The 19,567-nt window shown below is 32.8% G+C and overlaps 2 protein-coding genes across 2 annotated transcripts; one reads left to right on the forward strand and one right to left on the reverse strand.

Moving 5' to 3' along the window:
- The first annotated feature begins 10,031 nt into the window (after positions 1-10,031).
- On the forward strand, positions 10,032-10,894 carry LOC114715936 (leucine-rich repeat extensin-like protein 6). Its single transcript, XM_028900854.1, has one exon. The coding sequence runs from the start codon at positions 10,050-10,052 to the stop codon at positions 10,539-10,541; it is 492 nt and encodes a 163-aa protein (XP_028756687.1). The 5' UTR covers positions 10,032-10,049; the 3' UTR covers positions 10,542-10,894.
- A 6,771-nt stretch (positions 10,895-17,665) lies between these two features.
- On the reverse strand, positions 17,666-18,840 carry LOC114715939 (GATA transcription factor 15). The gene is made up of 3 exons (XM_028900858.1): positions 18,528-18,840; positions 18,279-18,425; positions 17,666-18,175 (listed from the first exon to the last, which is right to left on the reverse strand). Exons 1-3 carry the CDS (start codon positions 18,546-18,548, stop codon positions 17,909-17,911), a joined length of 435 nt encoding a protein of 144 aa, XP_028756691.1. The 5' UTR covers positions 18,549-18,840; the 3' UTR covers positions 17,666-17,908.
- Between the last annotated feature and the right edge of the window lie 727 nt (positions 18,841-19,567).

Below are 19,567 nucleotides of genomic sequence, written 5' to 3' on the forward strand. Positions count from 1 at the left end.
GAATAGTATAAAAGTTTTTCTGCTACACATGTGGACATATAAATTTCCTAAAGATTATTTGTTAACTAAAATGGATAGTTAAAACATTTCTTCTAATTACTACATCCGGTTCTTAATATAAGAACTAGCTTAATCTTTAATTTGGTTCTAAATATAAAATCCCAATCCATTTTATCTATAATATTTATCTATTTTGCTTTCAAGTAATTCCTATAATAATTACATATGTTAAGAGGTTACCATCAATATAAAGGTATTTTAGGGAACACATTATCTATTTATAACAAATAATTAATTTAACTAGTTTTTTAAATTTTCAAAATTAGTCAATTAGATCTTATATTAAGGACGAGAGGTAGTAATAAGTAAGTGTTCATATATTTATTTTATTAACTTGTGAATTGACTTTGTCCAAATAATTTTTTTTTTAAAAAAAAACAAAAGGTAGTAATATCTAGAGAAACTTATTAAAAGATCAAACGGAGAAAAATAGCACTAGTTGCGCGTGGAAAACTTGCAGAAACAGGGAGAAAATATCACCCGGTCCGGTTTAGATCGTGACCTAATAATGCTCATATAGTTATATAGTCTCGTGTTTAATAATATAAATGAAATAGTACATCCCGCTTTTAATATAGTAGCTATTTAATTACGTGTATTGAAACTATTATTTAACGAAAGCCTCATTAACACATGCTCCTGTCTGATTCTCGTATTAGGTAGCAGATGGAGAAACAATTGAAACTCTCCGTAAACTCTGTCAACAGATTAAAAATTTTAAAAACTAAATGTATACTTTAACCAAAACAACTAAAGTATCCATTTGTATCTTTGTCATGGAGGCAGGTGCGGTGCTTGACCAGTTCATGGGGATTTTTTTGGGAGAAAGCCCATTTTGGGGTTGGACTCTGAATTGATCACTCATGGGCCTATTGATGTACGGGCTACGGTGATTTTAGGCCCACCAAGAAACATGAGGCCCATTGTCACTGCCCCAGCCGAAGATAAAGTGCCTTATTGGCATGAAACTGCTGAAACGCATAGTAATCAAGATATTCAAATAACAGAACATTTAACTATGGAGTTAACAATTTTATAGTTGAATTTGATTATGAAGGTAATATTACGCATATAGATGCTGATGCGTGTCGTCCAAAGAATAAATATTTTGATTTAATAATATCTAATTTGACTATAATTAAATTATGTTCCTATCATATTAATGAGTTCTCTCTTAATTTCATCATTTAACAATCAGGTCTTCTACTATATAATCATATGGCTTAGTATTGAACTGTAAGAGCATCTTGTGTATTGTACAAGTAGAATATTAATTTTGATTTAACTAAAAGCCAATTTAACCACAATCAAATTACTATTCAAAGTTAAATAAATGCTTCCACCGACCAATGACATTTGTTTTCAAGGAGATTGAAAAATAGAGTATGAAACAAAAGCAAGTATGAAAAATGTGGTGTCATGTAATATTTATATCTTGGGTTTTGACCTGTTATGAAATTTCAAGTATGAACATATATATATATATAGAGAGAGAGAGTGTGTGTGTGTGTGTGTACACGCAGTGCTTAATAAATGCCCCGCGTTGTCAATCAAGAACTTCCATCTTCTATTGTCCCTCTTTTGTCTCTCACTTTTTTAATCGCAAAAGTGTGACTCATCAACTTTTTCTAATATTATTGTAAGAAATATATATTAATATTAATATTCAACATTTTATTCATATCTTTATCACATATAGTAATATATGCAAGATTCCATGTGGCATATGTGTGCTGTTCCCTGTTAAAAAAAAAAAAGGGTTATAAGTTTGACAGTTGAGAAACAGCTATATATATTTATATATATGTGTGCGCGCGCGAGCGCGCGAATAATAGTGTGAAGTAGATAGTAGATAGTAGCTAGTGTTGTTTAAATGTATGTTTTGATGGATGTGAATTATTATGAGTGATAGCTAGATGGCACAAAGCAATTGTGATATACCCTGAGAAAGAAGGAAAACGTGCATAATAATTAGTTGGGTGTGGTGGAAGGCACATGCACATGTGTTTGATTTTTCACACTTAAATTAATAAAATATACTACTTCCGATTCTTAATATAAGACCTCGTTTGACTTTTACTTTGATCCTAATTATAAGACCCCAATCCACTTTGCTTCTTATATTTATACATTTTTTTCAAGATAGTCCCTCTAATAATGATAGTTCTAGCCAATAAATTTGATTAGTAAGGATATTTTAGGAAAGACAACACCTATTTATTACAAATAACTAAGTTAATTTATTTCTTTAATCTCTTCAAAATAGTCAACTAGCTCTTATAATTAGGACCGGAAGTAGTATAATAACATTATTAAATGAGAACACTTGTTAATATGTATACGATACAAAAGATTTAGCATCTTCTACGCTGATCTGTTATATCCTATAGATCATATTCTTGTATAGGAGTGAGTACGTACGCCTCTTTTGACGTGTAATTTTATTGAAGGGAATATATATAACTATCTCACATTTTTTTCTAAAAAATATCTATAGATATTAATACTTATAGATCTTTTTTTTTTTTAATAGGAGTGAGCATGGGCTCCCTTTTTATATAGAGAAAAACTACGTACATTCTTCTCACTACTAATTAAAGTGATAAAAGGGATCATTAAGGAAAATGTGGTCAGGGTGAGAGGTTCTATTGAGCAGCCATTAGGAAGAAGAAAAGAGAATTTGTTGCTTAGCAAGTGAGTTATTCAGTTTACTTTGCTGCCTCTAATTTGAGCATTTCTCAGCATCATTCTTGTCTACCATAAGCTTCTTCCTTTGGTTCTTTGACTTGTCATTAGCATTTATTTGTACGTTGGATAAAGACTCTCTTGTATTCTATTTTGATTATGCTGGAGTTGATTTTCATTAGTCTTAACCACCCATGATTTTTGCTCTTACATTGAGGATCTTCTACCTTACTCCCTTCGTCTCTTATTATAAAAAACAACTGTCAAAATTACGCGTTCAAATGCTAGTTAAATTTAGTTAAAAGTGCTCTTCCGGTCCTTAATATATAACCTAATTGTTAAGTTGATCTTGGTCTTAAATATAAGATATATTTATCATATTTATTAATTTTTTCTAAATTACCCATATGATACTCCCACAACTATAATCAAGTAGAAGAAGGAAGGAATATATTAAGAAAGATGATTATGATGTTTTCAGAAAAACGTGTTATATTTTTTATAATTAACTAATTTACCCAACTTTCTTAATTTAATCAAAATAGTTAAATAGGTCTTATATTAAGGACCGGAGAAGTAATAAATATGTAAGATATATACATATTTTTTAGTTATACCCTTATTTGTAAAGAGAATATATGAGATATAATGAATAAAAATTTATTGCCGATAAATAATAAGTGGCATATATTAAATAATAATAAAAATAAAAATTATATTTAAAATCGAATTGTGTTCATAATGAAACAATGCATATGCAGGCCAAGTCACGGTTACAGGGATTGCATGTAGCCAGTAGGGTCACTTATTGGCTTATCGCATCAATTAATTCCTTTTATAAATTTCGTCGGCCACTCAACGCGTTTTGCATGTGCCTCGTGTTCTGCGCGCATATCTATTTAATGTTATGTTTATATACAATTGTGGATAAAATAAGTTTATGTTTATATTTTTATTTAAATACACGTATTTATTTAGAAGACTAACACGTATCCGTGCGTGCGCCAACTTTGACTCAGTATTAAATAAAAATACATTTATAGACTACTTCTTCCTGCCCGAGACTTAATTGAGAAATTCAATTTGATTTTAAATATAATTTTTTAATTCTTTATTTAATACATTTTTACTTGTTATCTTCATCAATTTCAGTTTTTTCCCCCTTCACTTTCTTCGTCTCCCAAATTGAATACCGACCATGTTAAGAGTAACACACGTTTTTTTATACATAATGATAATATATATAATTAAATTAACAATTTTGTGATCATAAACAGCAGGTTGTTGGAATATAGAGACACAGGGGTGGCTGTTTTCATGTACGTACGTAGATGAGATAGTTTGGAATTAATTGGGAGATTTATTGATTGAACTGAAATTAGGAGATGAGTGTGGACCTAGGCCTCCTCAAACTCTACAGATACCCATATCCTATATGAATGGAAATAAACATTAGAGAAAAATAATGGGAAAAAAAAATACCACAAGTAGACACTTTTAAAAATAGTTTAAAAACTATTATTTTAGAAAGTTTTTTATGCAGATATTTTTCATTTACTTATCTACTTATTCAGATTTTTATTTTTATTTTATTTTATAATTAGTTTAGGATATAAAGATTAGTGGGGTTTCATTTTGAGGGCAGACTACATTGTACAATTGAAGTTACTGATTTATTCTCTCTTAGCTTTCTCCTTTTTCTTCCTGTTCTTCCTTAATTTTGTCTCTTTTCTTCTCAATTTCTCGTGTTTTCTTCTTGTTCCACATCAGTTTTTTGTTAGTATTCTTTGCCCCCTATTTTTTATTGTCCAATTAAGGGCAAGTGAAGAGCTTAAAAAGTCCATTATGTTGTACCATCGAGTACTCAGATCAGCTGATAAGAGAGTTGTTTTAAGTTAACCAAAGGTCTCTAACTAGTTTATGGGAATGCAACAGTGTTAAATATTTGATAGTGTAGAGTTTGCCACCTGAAAAGGTTTCACCCGACTTGATCAATGTTCGATTAGTCTACATCTCATGATGTCCTCAAGTTAAACAAGAAAGGTCCCAGATTAAAAAGAAAAAAAACACATTACGTTTCTCAATAATGGAACTACTCACAGAGAATCATATGCAGATGCAGCCAAATGATAGATTTAGCTGAAAATTTTGGCTGGCTTGTGGAAAGCAGTAATGGAACCAGACCCCAAAAATTAGTCATCACTCATCATGCACGCATGCAACTCATCGAACCAACACACTCCATTCTTCAGACCCATCATTCCACATCAGATATATTGATATATACATATATATCATCAGGGATATTGATTTTCTCGCACAGTAAGTAAAGATATATATATTCCTACAGTCAAATGGCTATATATTGTGTTTCTTATTATGCATGTAGACTTAATTCCCAAATAATGTTTTGTTTGTTAACATAAAACTGAGAATTAACTATGATAGATCAATTGAGATTGATGTCAAAACTTACTTTTACGGTCCTAAATATGAGACCCACTTTGTAGTGTAAATTACATTACAAAGTGGGTTTTATATTTAGAACCAAAAGAGTATAATACTGGGTCTGATGACAGACATGTTAGCTTATTATTGTGTTATTACCCATTGATCTAACACACTTAGCTTGTCACTTAATGGGGAGAAAGAGTAGTTTTCCCCTCTTTTATTCATTCTCTGTGAAGCCTGATGCGTTTTGTATCTCCTACTTTCATATACATAAATGCTACAAATCAATGCACTGTGAGGATCTTTATTATATATTTCTTCACATAGGCCTCTTTAAATCTTATTGAAAATTACTCTCATGCGCCCTTCATTAACCAAAGAGAATTTATAAACGTTGTGAAGATTATTCCTCTCAACACCAAATCATTTTTAATTTTCTTCACCATATTTATCATGAGCAATCTCCATATATATAACTACATTAGTCGCTATATATATATATATATATATATATCGAAAGAGATCATGGAATCGAATAAGAATATTGGACAGAAAATGAGGATCTTAGGATTAACGAAAAGTGGGCATAAATTGTGCTAATGCTTTAGACAGCGAAAGGAGAATAACAGGATATATGATTTGCAGGGGAAGCAATGATAATGGAAAAGAAAGCTTTCAAATTGAAAAAACAAAAAGTTGACAAAAATTCAAAAGCAACGCAACACAGGAAAAAAAAAAAAAAAAGCAAGTAAACGAGTGAAGAATTAAATTAAAGTGCAAAGCAAGATCCCATAATCGCGCTCTCCTTTTTTATTTTTTACGGGTTATTTTATTTTGTTGCAATACTACCTTTGCTTAACATTTACTTTACTATAATTAAATACATATATACACAAACGTAAACCTCTACGAAGACCCTATAACTTTACGCCTTTCCATATAATCTGAAAGAGTTTTTTAATGAATTATTAGTTAATTCTATACTTTATATAATCTTACACATTAATTCAGTAATTGAGTGTTTGATAGCGGAGGTAGAAAGATTTTGGGACATGAGAAAAGTAAAATGTCTTGTCCAATAGTTTTTTCAGTTACTTATAAATTAATAGGATAATGCTTAAATATTAATTACAGATTTTTTGATATTCGTGTGTCAAACCAGCTATATAAATATATCGTTTGTGATAATTAACTTATTATTTTATAACTTGTCATACTAAACAACATTTTTTGTATCTTCAAATGTATATTAATTTAGATCGAACAAACGGGAAATAATTCTATATTCAGGAACCATAGAGGACACAATAGTCAGTTAGCCCTGATCTCTTTAAATATGGGATGCAAGATTTATTGACACATGTACTTTGCTCAACAAGTATATTATCTCCTGTCTTAATTAGAAGATTTCGTTTGTAAACTATAAATGAGGTCTTATAATTAAGACCGGATGTAGTATATTTTAAAATTAAGATGAGTCAGCATTTTAAAATAGTTTACTGGTAGGACTCAGTTTCATAAAATAAGTTGTGTTTTGTTTAGTATCCTAAAATAAATTTTAATAACACTTGATATTTTTGGTGCAATCTTGACTTTCAAATACTTCTGTCAGCGGCAGTGAATACTTAAGCTACTGAAAAAATATTTTAAAATGTTGGACAAATCATAAATTAATTTAAAATGTTAAGTGCTATTAAAAACATCTTTCACAATCATGAATATAATTTAACTTTATAATTTATAGACGATAACTAAAAAGATCACTTTAATATTTTTGTCATTAATCATTCCAAGGCATATATAATTAAAAATGGTTTTTCACCACAATAGACAAAATATCTGAAGTAATTTAACATTGAAAGAGTAGAACCTTCAAGATCAGGTGGAGTTCAATCAAAATCCAATTACTATTATAACTCTTCAAGTTTGTATCATTCGACAATGCAAGGAATGAACGTTAAAGGAAATACAGACAAATGTGTTATGAACGTATCGATAAACACAACTGAGCTTCTTAACTCAAATCAGCTGAAGTTGGTAGAGAAGTGTTAATCTAAACACTTATCAGAAACTAGAAAACTAAACAGTCCTGGCCTCAAAAAATTAAGAGAGAGAAACATAAGGGGCTTTCTGTGGAAGGTAAGGGACAAACATAATGGAAAGGATCTTTGAAGGAACAGAAGGATTTGGTGGTGGAGCCTAATGGAGGGACAGTAGGCTTTAATAAAACCCTAATACAGCCTGGAAAGTCCCAGTGGACGGCCATTATTCCCTCTTTCTCTCTCTTCCTTGCCCTTCACGGGATGGTAACACCCACCATTTCTTACCACTATTGAGCCTTGGGATTCATGAAATAAAAGACTTCTTTTTGGGTATGCATGACTTTGGCCACTTTCTTTCTTCCTTTCTCGTATGGATTCCAGAAAATACTTTTGACAAAACTGGTCTGAACCCCATATTTATTTAATTATTAGTTAATTAATGCGAAGTATTAAGTCTTTCTATAGAAAATCAAAGGGATTTTGGATTTGATGCATTGCAATAATAGAGAGATGATTCAGTGGCATTTCAGTTAGAAATTTAGCTAAAATGTAGTTGCGCTTGTCCTTTGAGTTTAACCTACAATGATTAATTATAGCTCAATACTCATTTCTCCTTATAATTTGACTCAACTCATTTGTCTTTTATTTATTGGTGTCATTTAAACTCCAATATTATCTTATTGTTAAAATTGATTTTGTCCTGTTATATTATATATATATATATATATATCCCAGACACCTTAATTTTAATTATTCCTGTGATAACCTTCGTCGAACATGTTTATTTTACGAATTTTGCTAAGCATTACTATCAGGCATTAGTCCCAGTATAAAGAATTTTGATCTCTTAACACAAAGTCTTGAATTTAAGTTCATATAAATGCAGAAAATGCCTTTGAGAAAGAGAAAGTCATCCCCTAATTGGCGCCGATGATATTTGAATCAGACCCTTATTATATAACATTCAAATGTGTAAGTATATCAATTAATATGCTCCCTCCAGTTCTAAATATAAGACCCATTTTGTAGTGTAATTTATACTGAAAAATGGGTTTTATATTTAGGACTGGAGAAGTACGTAATAAAATTTATATATGTAATAAAATTTATAATAAGTTACAAATTTAAAACTTAATTATGAATATTACGTACACGTATAGGATTAGTAAAATCAATTTAATATTTGCACATTTAATAAATATTATTTAAAATAATAAAAATATTTTATATTTAAAATTTAATACATTATAACAAAAACGCATAATAACACCCATGAATATTAAAAAATGATAAGCTAGTTAAGTAAATATTAAATGAGGATAAAATAATAAAGACACAACATAATGAGTCAAGATTTAAATCTATGAGGAAAAGCGCTCGCATTTAGTACATTTGTATATGATAGTACACAAGGAGTATCTTATAAGAAAATACTTGTACTTAATTAAGAAAATAAAAGGGAAAATATTTATGAATGAATAGGGATAACGTTATACAGAAGAAGCAAAACTATGTGACCATTTGTCCATGCATGCAATGCATTTCATCGCCCCAATGCCAAACAGTTAAGGAATCATCTACACGTCCACTCATTTTGCAAATACCTGTAACATACTCATATGACACAACAAAATAATAAGGTTAGGGATTTTTTTTTAAATTTTTTGGGTACAATTATCTCATATTCAACATTGTTGGGCAAATTTGGAGCTTCACAAGTCCAATTTGAAAGCTATTATTTCAGTGAGATTTTTTTGTATTTTTTTTCTTCCTTTCATGGCTCCATTTGGATCTTCATATTTAGATATATATATATATCCAATGAAAAAATTTATTTATGTAAAATTAATTTTTGGTGAAATTAATAAAAGATAAAGAAAAGCAAAAAAAAAATCAATTCACAGATGATAAAATGGGATCAAGTATTTAGGGGCAAGTACAGTAGCATAGAAACAAAGAGAGGAGGGGATGAATGATGAGAGAATTCAAGTGTGACACGAAGCTCTGATAACGCCAAAAGCACCACGTGGTGTTTGCGTCTCGTGTAAGAGTGCTGCACACCACACCACCAAATCACATATTGTGGTTAAACCCACGTACCAAAATGGTAAAACTACCTTAAATTTTGTACTCAGTCCCAGATATAAGACGTAGTTTATAGTATAATGTTATCAAATGAATCTTATATATATATATATATATATATTTAACACGAGAGGAAAGGATAAAATCAAAGAATAGATTGCATATAAATGTGTTGAATGCTGACTGCTTTCTCCCAAAGTAAAACGTGTCGGTGTCAGTGTCTTCGCCTCCCACCTTTTCTTATTCACACCCACATTCACTGTTTCGGCCTCCTCCCTCCTTCTTTCTCTCTCTCTTTCCTCATTTCTTACTCCTTTTTTTTTTAATTAACTAATTAAATAAAAATTTTAATTAAGATGTATCAATAACTCCTCATGCCCAAATATTGATATGATCTAAAAAGAAGAGAGATTTCGCTCTGCCCTTAAATCGTGGGTGAGCTAAACTCCTTTTTAAAAATTTGTATATCAAAAAAATAATAATAATAAAAAGGTCCTGTATAGTGCGCTCTCTGCCTTCAGAGATAAGACTCACTCACTCCTTCTATTCACCCTCCATTATCGTCATTAATTCCTCTCTCTTTCTCTCTTTCATCATCATCTTGTTCCTACTTCTGATCAACCCCACTTCTTCTTGGATCATTCCCTCTGATTCCTTGTTGCTTCCATAATGGCTGCTCCTCTCAGAATCTTCTTCACTTTCGTGCCTCTGTTTGTTGCTCTGGCTATGGCGGATTCTGTCAAATCCATCTCCAAGGATCAGATCCAGTGCACAATGTGCTCGTCTTGTCAGAACCCCTGTAATCCGCCGGTTCCCTCTCCGCCGCCGCCGTCTCCTCCTCCTCCCGCTTCCTCATCATCCAGCAATTGCCCTCCCCCTCCTTCTCCTCCTAGCTCCGGCGGTGGTGGCGGAGGTAGTGGTGGAGGATCCTACTACTACTCTCCTCCCCCGCCTGCTCAGTACTCTTACTCGTCCCCACCTCCGCCTGCGTATGGGGGTGGAGGGGGAGGGGGAGGAATGGGCGGCACTGGCTCGTATTACCCTCCTCCGTACAACAAGAACTATCCGACACCGCCACCACCCAACCCAATTGTGCCTTACTTCCCTTTCTACTACTACAGCCCGCCTCCCCCGTCAACGGCGGCTCCATCGCCGTCGATCGCTTCATCGGTTTCTGCAATCGCTCTGTTTTCATCTTTATTACTGTTGCTTTGGTAGAAAGCAAGAGAAGAAACAAAAAGAAATGGCGGGAATAACTGCGCAGGATCGCAGATCTGAGAATTTAGGGAATGCGGGTGAAGAAGGAGCACACGAACAGCTTCAATTGCGAATTCCTGAACTCCCCAGTTTACCCTTTTAGCTGGCACAGAGGAAAGAACACATTACAAGAAAATTACCCATTATAATTATAATTGTTTTTCCTCCCATTTTGCCCCTTTGTTCTGTTCTCTTAGTTTCTTCTGTAATGTAGGAAGGACGGTGTCGATCTCTTCAATTTGTACCTAGCTTTATGATCTGATTACTATTATGATCAAATTTTAGGAATAAAATGCTCTTGTTTGGATTATTAATTTGTGTAATTGTCATCGTGATTATGATGAACATGGTTAATAATGATTAATGAAGATAAACAGCGAGGGGGAAATAATTGAGGAATTGGCAAGGTGAAGAAGTACACACCCATGGCCATATATACTATAATAAAGATATAAAAGATGGAAAAGAAAAAGGGCAATCAAAATAATAATTTTGGGAGGAGGGGTGGGGTTGATGAGCGTAATAATGAAGGCGACTAAAATGGGGATATGGAGGACAGTGGGCACTTCACCAATTTGAGGTGGCACTTCAAATGACGACAACTTTATTGAGACGAGTAATTTTCCCAAGTTGGATTCCTTTACTTCCATGTATATATAATGGTGTCTGGCAAGTTTAATACAATATATAGCAACACGTAATATTATCAAAGATTGTTAAACTTAATATTTGACCTTGTTTTAAAGAAATTTAGTTCCTTTCTTAGGTAACCCAATTACCATCAATTATTATTAATGCATGGAAATTCATTTTTCATTATTAAATTCAAACTCTTTTTTCTTTTGCCACAAGTCACATGCACAGATTACAACACGATAAAGGATTATGAATTTTAATTAAAAAAAATTTGGGTCCTAAAACTGGGGACACTGTACTGTCCAAACCCACCAGAACTGTGTTCAAGCAGTGAAGGTGCGTAATTAAAAGATGGGATTGTTGATGGATATATCCGTTAGGCAAGTCTTATTTAATGTAATTCGGGTGGGCGGGTGCTTGCTCTTTTATCTCATATTTCAAAACAAATAATAATATTAATAATAAGCTGTGGATTTAGATTAGGCGGAGATGTTGACAATCAAGTAGAGGAGCGTCTGACTAAAGACTAAAGAGTCACTTCACTTCAATTTGTGCGTGTTTTCAAAATTTAAAAATAATAACGTTCCTTTCAGTTTTCCGTCACATTCTATTTTGCGTGCGGTTCGTTATATCCTTTGACCTTCCGCTCTCAAGAATGCTTCATCACTTGAAAGTGGTGGTGTTATTTTTACAGATCATATTAAACTATGAGTCTGCTCCCACTTTATTAAGCCAGCTGTGCCTATTTTTTTGAGCATATAATTTTGGCTCCACAAATTATAAATGTTGAAGGAAAGGGAGGATGAAGTGGAAGGCCTGATTTTCTGACACGGCAGATTCGGACGGATGCTTCTTCTGCTCCCCCCACTCACGTTTCTACGAATCTTTCACTATGCATCTATTTTTTACATTTCGAATTGTATATTATTTTTTCGGCGGCCAACACTGTTTGTTTATTTATTTATATTTTATGTATATTAAAAAAAAAATTACGGGCGTTGTTCATATTATAACAACACTGGATTTGAGTCAAACTCAAACGAAAACAGTCCAACTCCAGCGCATCCTCGGTGGACTGCCCCCATGTTGTCCGACGCGCGTGTATTATTTCTTCACTCAAGTTTACCTATAGGAAAAATAAACACCACACGTTCACATATGACTCCATATATCCAATCTCATCCATCTATTTAATTTTTATTTGATTTAATAATGATCATATATATATATTCATGACAAGTTAAGATACAAATCTAATCTATTTGTCCATAGAAAGAGAGCACGGAGATGATCCAAATCCAAAGAAAAAGGGGTAAATCTATGGCTGGTTGAGATGAGTAGGGTGGGGCGAAGAGTATGAAAGGAATTAAAAGAGAGGAGGCGGGAGGGGGACCCCGGCGCTCTACATAGGGAGGTTGGCATGGGAAATGAGAAGAATGCGTGCGGCGGCTAAGGGCAGAGTGCAATTTGGGAGGCCACCAAAGGCAACAACAGGGCACGTGGGGTTACCCTCAAAACTCCCCTCGTGACTCCCAGCTTCAACTTGGGTCACGCCCACGCCTCAACTGGCAAGACATCGCCCACTTCATGCATCCATCCAAACAAGTTCCAACTAAATAAATACCCCCACAACCCACATGTAACGCAACGCCTCTTTGGTTTCATGGTTTTTGGCTTTTTGCTCCCACTACGACTCTCACCTGTCTTCATTATTCATCCTCATTTCCATTCACTTTTCAGAAGTTACTTTGCTGTGTTCAAACTTTTTTTTTTTTTTTCCAGATGCTCCCAACCAAATCCCGTTTTTGTGCGGGCTTTTAGTTCTTTACACCTCTGAAGTCCTTTTGGACTTTAGGTTGCTTACGCCATCCCACACACAGAGGCCCACATCTTCTTCGCGTCTCGCTTTTCACAACGGCCTCAAATTCCGGCCCATAAAATTCCTTCGTCATTAACCTCATATCTGCTCTGTTAACTCAAATCATTACAAAAGACGAAGTCCATTATAAACAGAGTACTACTATTTTGTATTTTTACAATCTTAGTGTTTAATATAAAGGCTAATTGACTAATTTGATTAGATTAAAAAATTTAGTCAGATTAATTATTTATAATAAATAGGTATTGTCTTTTCTAAAATATACTTGATAATTAATTACGTGTATTAGCTGGAACTGTCATTTAATTAAACTTTTAACATGTGTAACTATTATAAGAATGACCTGAAAAAAATAGATAAATATAAAGAACAAAGTAGATTACAGTCTGATATTTAAAATCAAATTGAACGCGAATAAGAGGCAATATTTTAGTAATCTCCATATTATGAACCTATTAGGGAATACGTGTTCAGCTTGCTTGCAGAAACCCCTCCCTCCCTAACTCATTCGAACTCTTGCGTTACTCCATGAAACTGGACGCTTCAAATTGCATTTTAGTCCGACAAGAGTTCTAATATATCTGACCACCACTTTAGATTCCCGACACTTGTAATATATCAAAAAAAAATCAATACAAAATTCTGAAAGCAAAACAAATATGTTACGAATTACATTCAGTAAATAGATATAAAATTTGAATATGACACGACATACTCCCTCCGATCCACCACATAAGTTTCCATAAGAAAATCTTTGTCCGAAATGTAAAAAATTAATTGGGTAATTAATGATAGCTTTTCACTTTTACTTCTTATTACCGGGAGAAAGGAGAGTTTTAAATTTCTGTATGAACCATTATCAATGTATATCATTTAGTGTGTACTGAGTATATTCCCGACCAACATCTAAGAAGTATATGTCTTTCAAGATGCAGAGACCGCATGAGAGGATTTTACCTTCCATTATTAAAAAAAAAAATTCAAAGACCTCTTAAATTGTTGTTAAATTCACTACTTTCCAAAAGTTTTTAGAAGACTTATCACTGGGATTAATAATAAAAAATATCTCACTATTAAAGAGTATTACATCACCTCTTATATTGTGTGAAAATTACTTATAAAAAGAATAACAGGGAGTAAATAAAAAAATATGAATAGGAATGAAACAGAGGTTCCATGTTAATATGTCAGTTTCTGAAGAGCTGATTACGTGGCTCACTGAAATATATGTGTGAGGAGCTTTTATTGGTTCATCACTTGGTGCTTTCATTGATTTATCTAAAGAAAAAGCCTTCTTGGAGAATTAAGAGTTGTTTTCCGAATCTGTAATGTTTGAAAATGACAATTTCAGTTTCATGTGACCCCTTTTCTAGGAAATCCAAACGACCCGAATTTTCACTTTGATTCCATTTGACTTCTTTTCTACTCCAAACATTACACTTATCAATGTCCCCAAAACACGTTGAGGTTTGTAATCCATTTTTGGAGTTTGGAGCATAAATGAATAGGATTAAGACTTCTGCGATGGTTTGGTAATATTGACATCTTGTTGGCCAAAATAAATATTCACGTCTCTCTTTTTTTTAGCCACAAAATTTGGGATTGAGACATATAGGGCAACTAAAAGTTCATCAACAATAATATCATTCTATTTAATCCCTTGGTTCTATTTATAAGTCAATTTCAATGTTTCATACAGACTAAGAAAAACCTTAAATTTTATTAATTCTCATTCAAAATTTAACAACTTTTCAATTGTATTTATATTTAATATACACTATACCTCGTATAAACAAAGTTAACACAATAATAAATAAAGAATAAAATTGTACATTTAGACAAATTTTTTTCTCAATACCCTAACAGGACAAAAAATATTTCCTTTCTGTCCTATAAATAGGACTAGAGGAATATAAGCTACGTTTTTAACATGTTTTTAATCAAAATTAAGAAAAATTTTAAATCTTATTAACTCTTTCTTAAGATTTAACAATTTTTTAACTCTATTCTTACTTAATATATATTCTTTAAAAAAATCTATAAAACAAGTAATTAGAGATAAAATTGTATGGATTATACAATTTGCATCGATTAGCTGTGAAAACTTACCTATTCACACGTCGCATAGCGCCCAGATTTGGCAGAGAAAACATACCACACCGAAACATAGTTAAGGCGTGAGCTTTCACCCAGTAGCAATATACTCTCCCCCTCGGCCGGGAAAAAAAAAAAAAAACCTCTTCCCCACTCTTATATTTACATAAGACTTTAAAAAATTTTAAATTTTATTAATTTTATTTTAAAATTTAGTAACTTTTTAATTTTATCTCTATTTAATATATATTATATTTTACAAGAATAAAATTAACACAATAATAAATAAGGAATAAAATTGAATATTTATTTAAAAAATTTAATAATGCGACTCATAAATAAAATCATAAGAGTATTTTTTAAATAAAACTTAACGAGATGTTTAGTATTAGTTGGACTAAATAGTCTCGAAAACAATAATACGTTCAGCGGAGATGACTTGTATCTTTGCCAATCCGCGATAAGTTGCAAAAATAGTCGGAGAAATGTCATTGTGGTACAAATACTCGCTACAATGTAACGTATAGCAAACAGAAAGTATAAAATTAGTACATTATTTACAAGCGAAGTTTGGGTTCTCACATGATCTCGATTCAAAACTGAGCAAATTTTCTCTGAAATTTACTCTGCCGTTCAAAGTCACTATTTTTTTTTGCCAAAAAAACTCACTATTTTTTACAACCGTATAACCCCACTCGTTCAAAAGTGGCAATTACTGCTGAAATATTAGATGTTAAACTTCTGAAACAATCATATTCCTTTCTTTCTTTTTCCCCCCATAGAAGGAGTAATGAGCAAGTAACCAAAAAAAAACTGGACCAAAAACTAAACTGATTGAGATAGTGGTTTAAGAGTCAGTTAGTCATACTCACACCAGACTCAACTCAAGGTCAATTGATCATATTAAAATAATATAATTTAATTAAAACCAAGAAAAATACAACAACATTAATAATCACTAATAATGAAATACAAGGAAATATAACAATTGTTTGATTGTAATAATAACAAAGTACAATAACATTGACAATTTTGATCTTTATGATTCATCAACAACTAAAATTAATAATCACTGATATCAAAACAATTATTAAAATTCATTCAAATATATAGTGACTGAAATATTACGAATTGGATGAGAAAAAATAAAATTATAACAACATAATTATTTAAACCAGTTCATCATCAGTTCATATTGGTTTTTATCAGATTTCACTAGATCACACTAGTTTGATCAGTTTGATCCACGTTCAATGCCCAAACCAAATTGGACTACTAGTTAGTTTACTGGTCTTCCGGCTAAGTCAGACAATTCGCTATAGTTTTTTTCCCCCCCTTCATAATGAGACAGACTTGTGTAAGACTTTTGACTGGTTAACATTCTCGAGTCACACTAATAGTATACTCTTCTGGTCTTATTTATAAGGTAAAGAAAAAAGAAAATTTTTGTCCTATTTATAGAACAGAGAAAGAAAATTTTTAATCAATGTATAATTTTATACTTCATTCATTATTGTATTAATTTTGTTCTTATATATTGTATATTCAATAGGGGTGGAGTTGAAAAGTTATTGAATTTTAAATAAAAATTAATGAAATTTAAAAATTTTCTTGATCGGCATAAAACACGTTGAAAGTGACTTATAAATAGGATTAAATCTCTAACTTTATCTCTATTTAATATATATTATATCTCATGTATACAAAATCAACGTAATAATAAATGGAGGGTACTAATACAAAAAATTTATCTTAATACCCTATAAATAGGACACAAATTTTTTCTATTTCTACCGTATAAATAAAACCAGAGGAGTACATACATATTATGTACTCCTCTGGTCCTATTTATAGGATAGAGTGAAGGTATTTTTTAGTTATATTTATAGGGCATTGAGAGAAATTTTTTATATGGAATGTATAATTTTATCCTTCATTTATTATTGTGTTGACTTTATTTATATAGGTATAATGTATATTAAACAGGAATAAAGTTAAAAATTATTAATTTTAAATTAAATTAATAAAATTTAAATTTTTTTTTGTCTGTGTTAACATATTAGAACTAATTTATAAATAGGACCAAGGACTACGTAGCTTTTGGAGAGCAAGAAAATAAAAAGGCGGAACACTTTCAGATTTAATTACCATGATACCCCTGATCTGTGTCCTATATTGACTTCTGCTAGACGTATGTCTTTAATAACATCACTAGTCAGACTAGCGGGAAATGGGAAAGTACAATATTTTGGTGCGGATCCAATGAATTGATCGTTCCCTCCCCTTTCAAATTTCGTGCCTTTTCCCCCTTTTCTTCCTGATTTCATATTTGTCCTTTCCATTTCAAATGTTCTGCATCCAAATTTAAGAGCCAATTGAATGGAAGAGGAGAAGACAAAACCAACTACAGGCTTGAAGCCTGGCCCGCTTCGTCTTTTAAATTTCAGAGCCAATTGACGATGATTCACAAAATGAATTTGGGAACAAAAATTAGGGATTATATTACCAAAATTGGGATTCAACCATTTTCTTACAACAATTCTTGATAAGATTAATGATACCAATACATCAGTCAGTGAACTAAGCTAATACAAAACTAATCACAGTGAATTAAATTTCACCCTACGAATTTGAACATACAATTTCTAAAATGTAAGGGTGCGTTATAAAACATCTCTCTCTACTTTTGTCCTAAAAGGTGAACTCTGATTTGTGATCGTTAAGCATAGACCGAGCCACATGAGAGAGCCATCAACAGTACAGCGGCTTGTTCTTCCTCTCCCAGCTTCTTCCTCTGCCTCTCCACCGGTGACCTCTGCATCAAAACCTCCCTTCCCAGAGCCATTAATCTCTGCTTTAAACTATCCCCAATCTTAGCATTGTTGCTGCTTCTTTTGCCCTTTTTCTCTTCTGTGCTTCCCTTGTTCGTGCCTAGAATAGCTCTCTTCTTCTTCCTGCTTCTGATTCCACATGCGTTGCAGAGAGACTGCGGTAAACAAAATAGAACAACAAATGATGATCAGAACCGTATCGAAGCTTAATGTTGTGAAATCGATTAGGAAATGGGTTTCTTCGATCGAGTGGATTACCTTAGGCCCCGCCGGACCGCCTCTCCAGAGAGGGGTTTTTGTCGTGCCGCAGTCGGCGCAGGTTTTCTTCTGCTCGTTGCTCATTGGGCTTTCTTCCGAGGAATCACCGTTAGGGTTTCTGTTATTGGTGTCCTCTACCTCTGTTCCCTGCATTACAGAAGAAAATCAGCTCGATCAGAATCCCCACATCCGAATCAAAGCAAGGCGGTGGTAAGTTGGAAGAAACCATCATGATTCGTGATCACTCACTTTTCCACTCGGATCAACCATTATTTCGAAGATCTGAGCAGAACCCAAAGCAAGGAAACGTGCAAGGGAAAGTGGAAATTTCCTATTGAGTGAAGCCCTTGATGATCCAACACGCACACACAATGAAGCTGAAGGCGAAGAAGGAAGCGATCTATCGAGGAAGGAGAAATGCGTTAGCGAATAAATTTGGAATAGGGGCGATCGGTAAAGGATTAGGAAGGGACATGCAGTGAGGGTGAGAGGGAGAGTATGCGTACGAAAGAGATTAGGGGGGAGGGAGGGAGAGAGAGAAAGGCGTGGCTGGCGGATGAGACACGCGCAACAGCCGCAAGCTGAGCAAAATCTAAAAGAAAGGCTTACATAAAAGGGAAGTGAAACACTGAAACCCTAATAATGGGCGAGTCTAAATGACGAACTTGCCCTTGCCGCCAGGATCCCTCAAGCCAAATCTCCCGTGCGGCTGGCTGCGTGCGACGAACAAAAAGGGGCTGAATTAATTCGATTGGGTGTTTTTTTTTTGGAAAAAAAATTAAGCAATCACTTGATATAATTCAAAAAAAGATGAAATTATATGAACTTACATATTAATTTTGATTTTCTTCCTTACAATGAAATTTGTCTGGCAATAAACACGTCGTGACATTTTGGTACAAAAAATCCTGACGTTATTATTATAATTTAGGTAATTTTTCACACCAAAATCTAATTTAATTAACATTTGTATTATACTATGCTCTAGCGCTAATGAGTTCTCAAACTTAAGTACTTAACTCACCATGTAAATCTGCATATTATATGAAATGCAGCACAATAGACTATGATATATAAGTAGTATAGTTAATTATAACTGTTATATTTATTACAACACATGTCAATTGATTTTAAATAAGGTTTAAAACAAACATGCTTTTATAATTAATGTTCAACCAAAACATTTTTTTAACGAAAAGTAGGGTGAGTGTTTGGTGAGGTGGGGCAGCTAGGCCTGTGTTGGTATACTGAAAGTGTTTTTTTGATGAAATTAGCAATCTGAGACCAAG

This window comes from Neltuma alba, unplaced genomic scaffold, assembly GCF_004799145.2.
Source record: "Neltuma alba isolate B1F8T4 unplaced genomic scaffold, ASM479914v2 tig00011620_pilon, whole genome shotgun sequence".
NCBI lineage: Eukaryota > Viridiplantae > Streptophyta > Magnoliopsida > Fabales > Fabaceae > Neltuma > Neltuma alba.

Bases quoted from the DNA above. Each gene is read 5' to 3' on its own strand.
- LOC114715939 (XM_028900858.1), bottom strand. From the start codon at position 18,548: ATGGTTGATCCGAGTGGAAAA. The intron at 18,426-18,527 runs GTGAGTGATCAC...TCTGTAATGCAG, and splicing joins TGGTTGATCCGAGTGGAAAA to GGAACAGAGGTAGAGGACAC. The intron at 18,176-18,278 runs GTAATCCACTCG...TGTTTACCGCAG, and splicing joins GCGGTCCGGCGGGGCCTAAG to TCTCTCTGCAACGCATGTGG.
- LOC114715936 (XM_028900854.1), top strand. From the start codon at position 10,050: ATGGCGGATTCTGTCAAATCCATCTCCAAGGATCAGATCCAGTGCACA.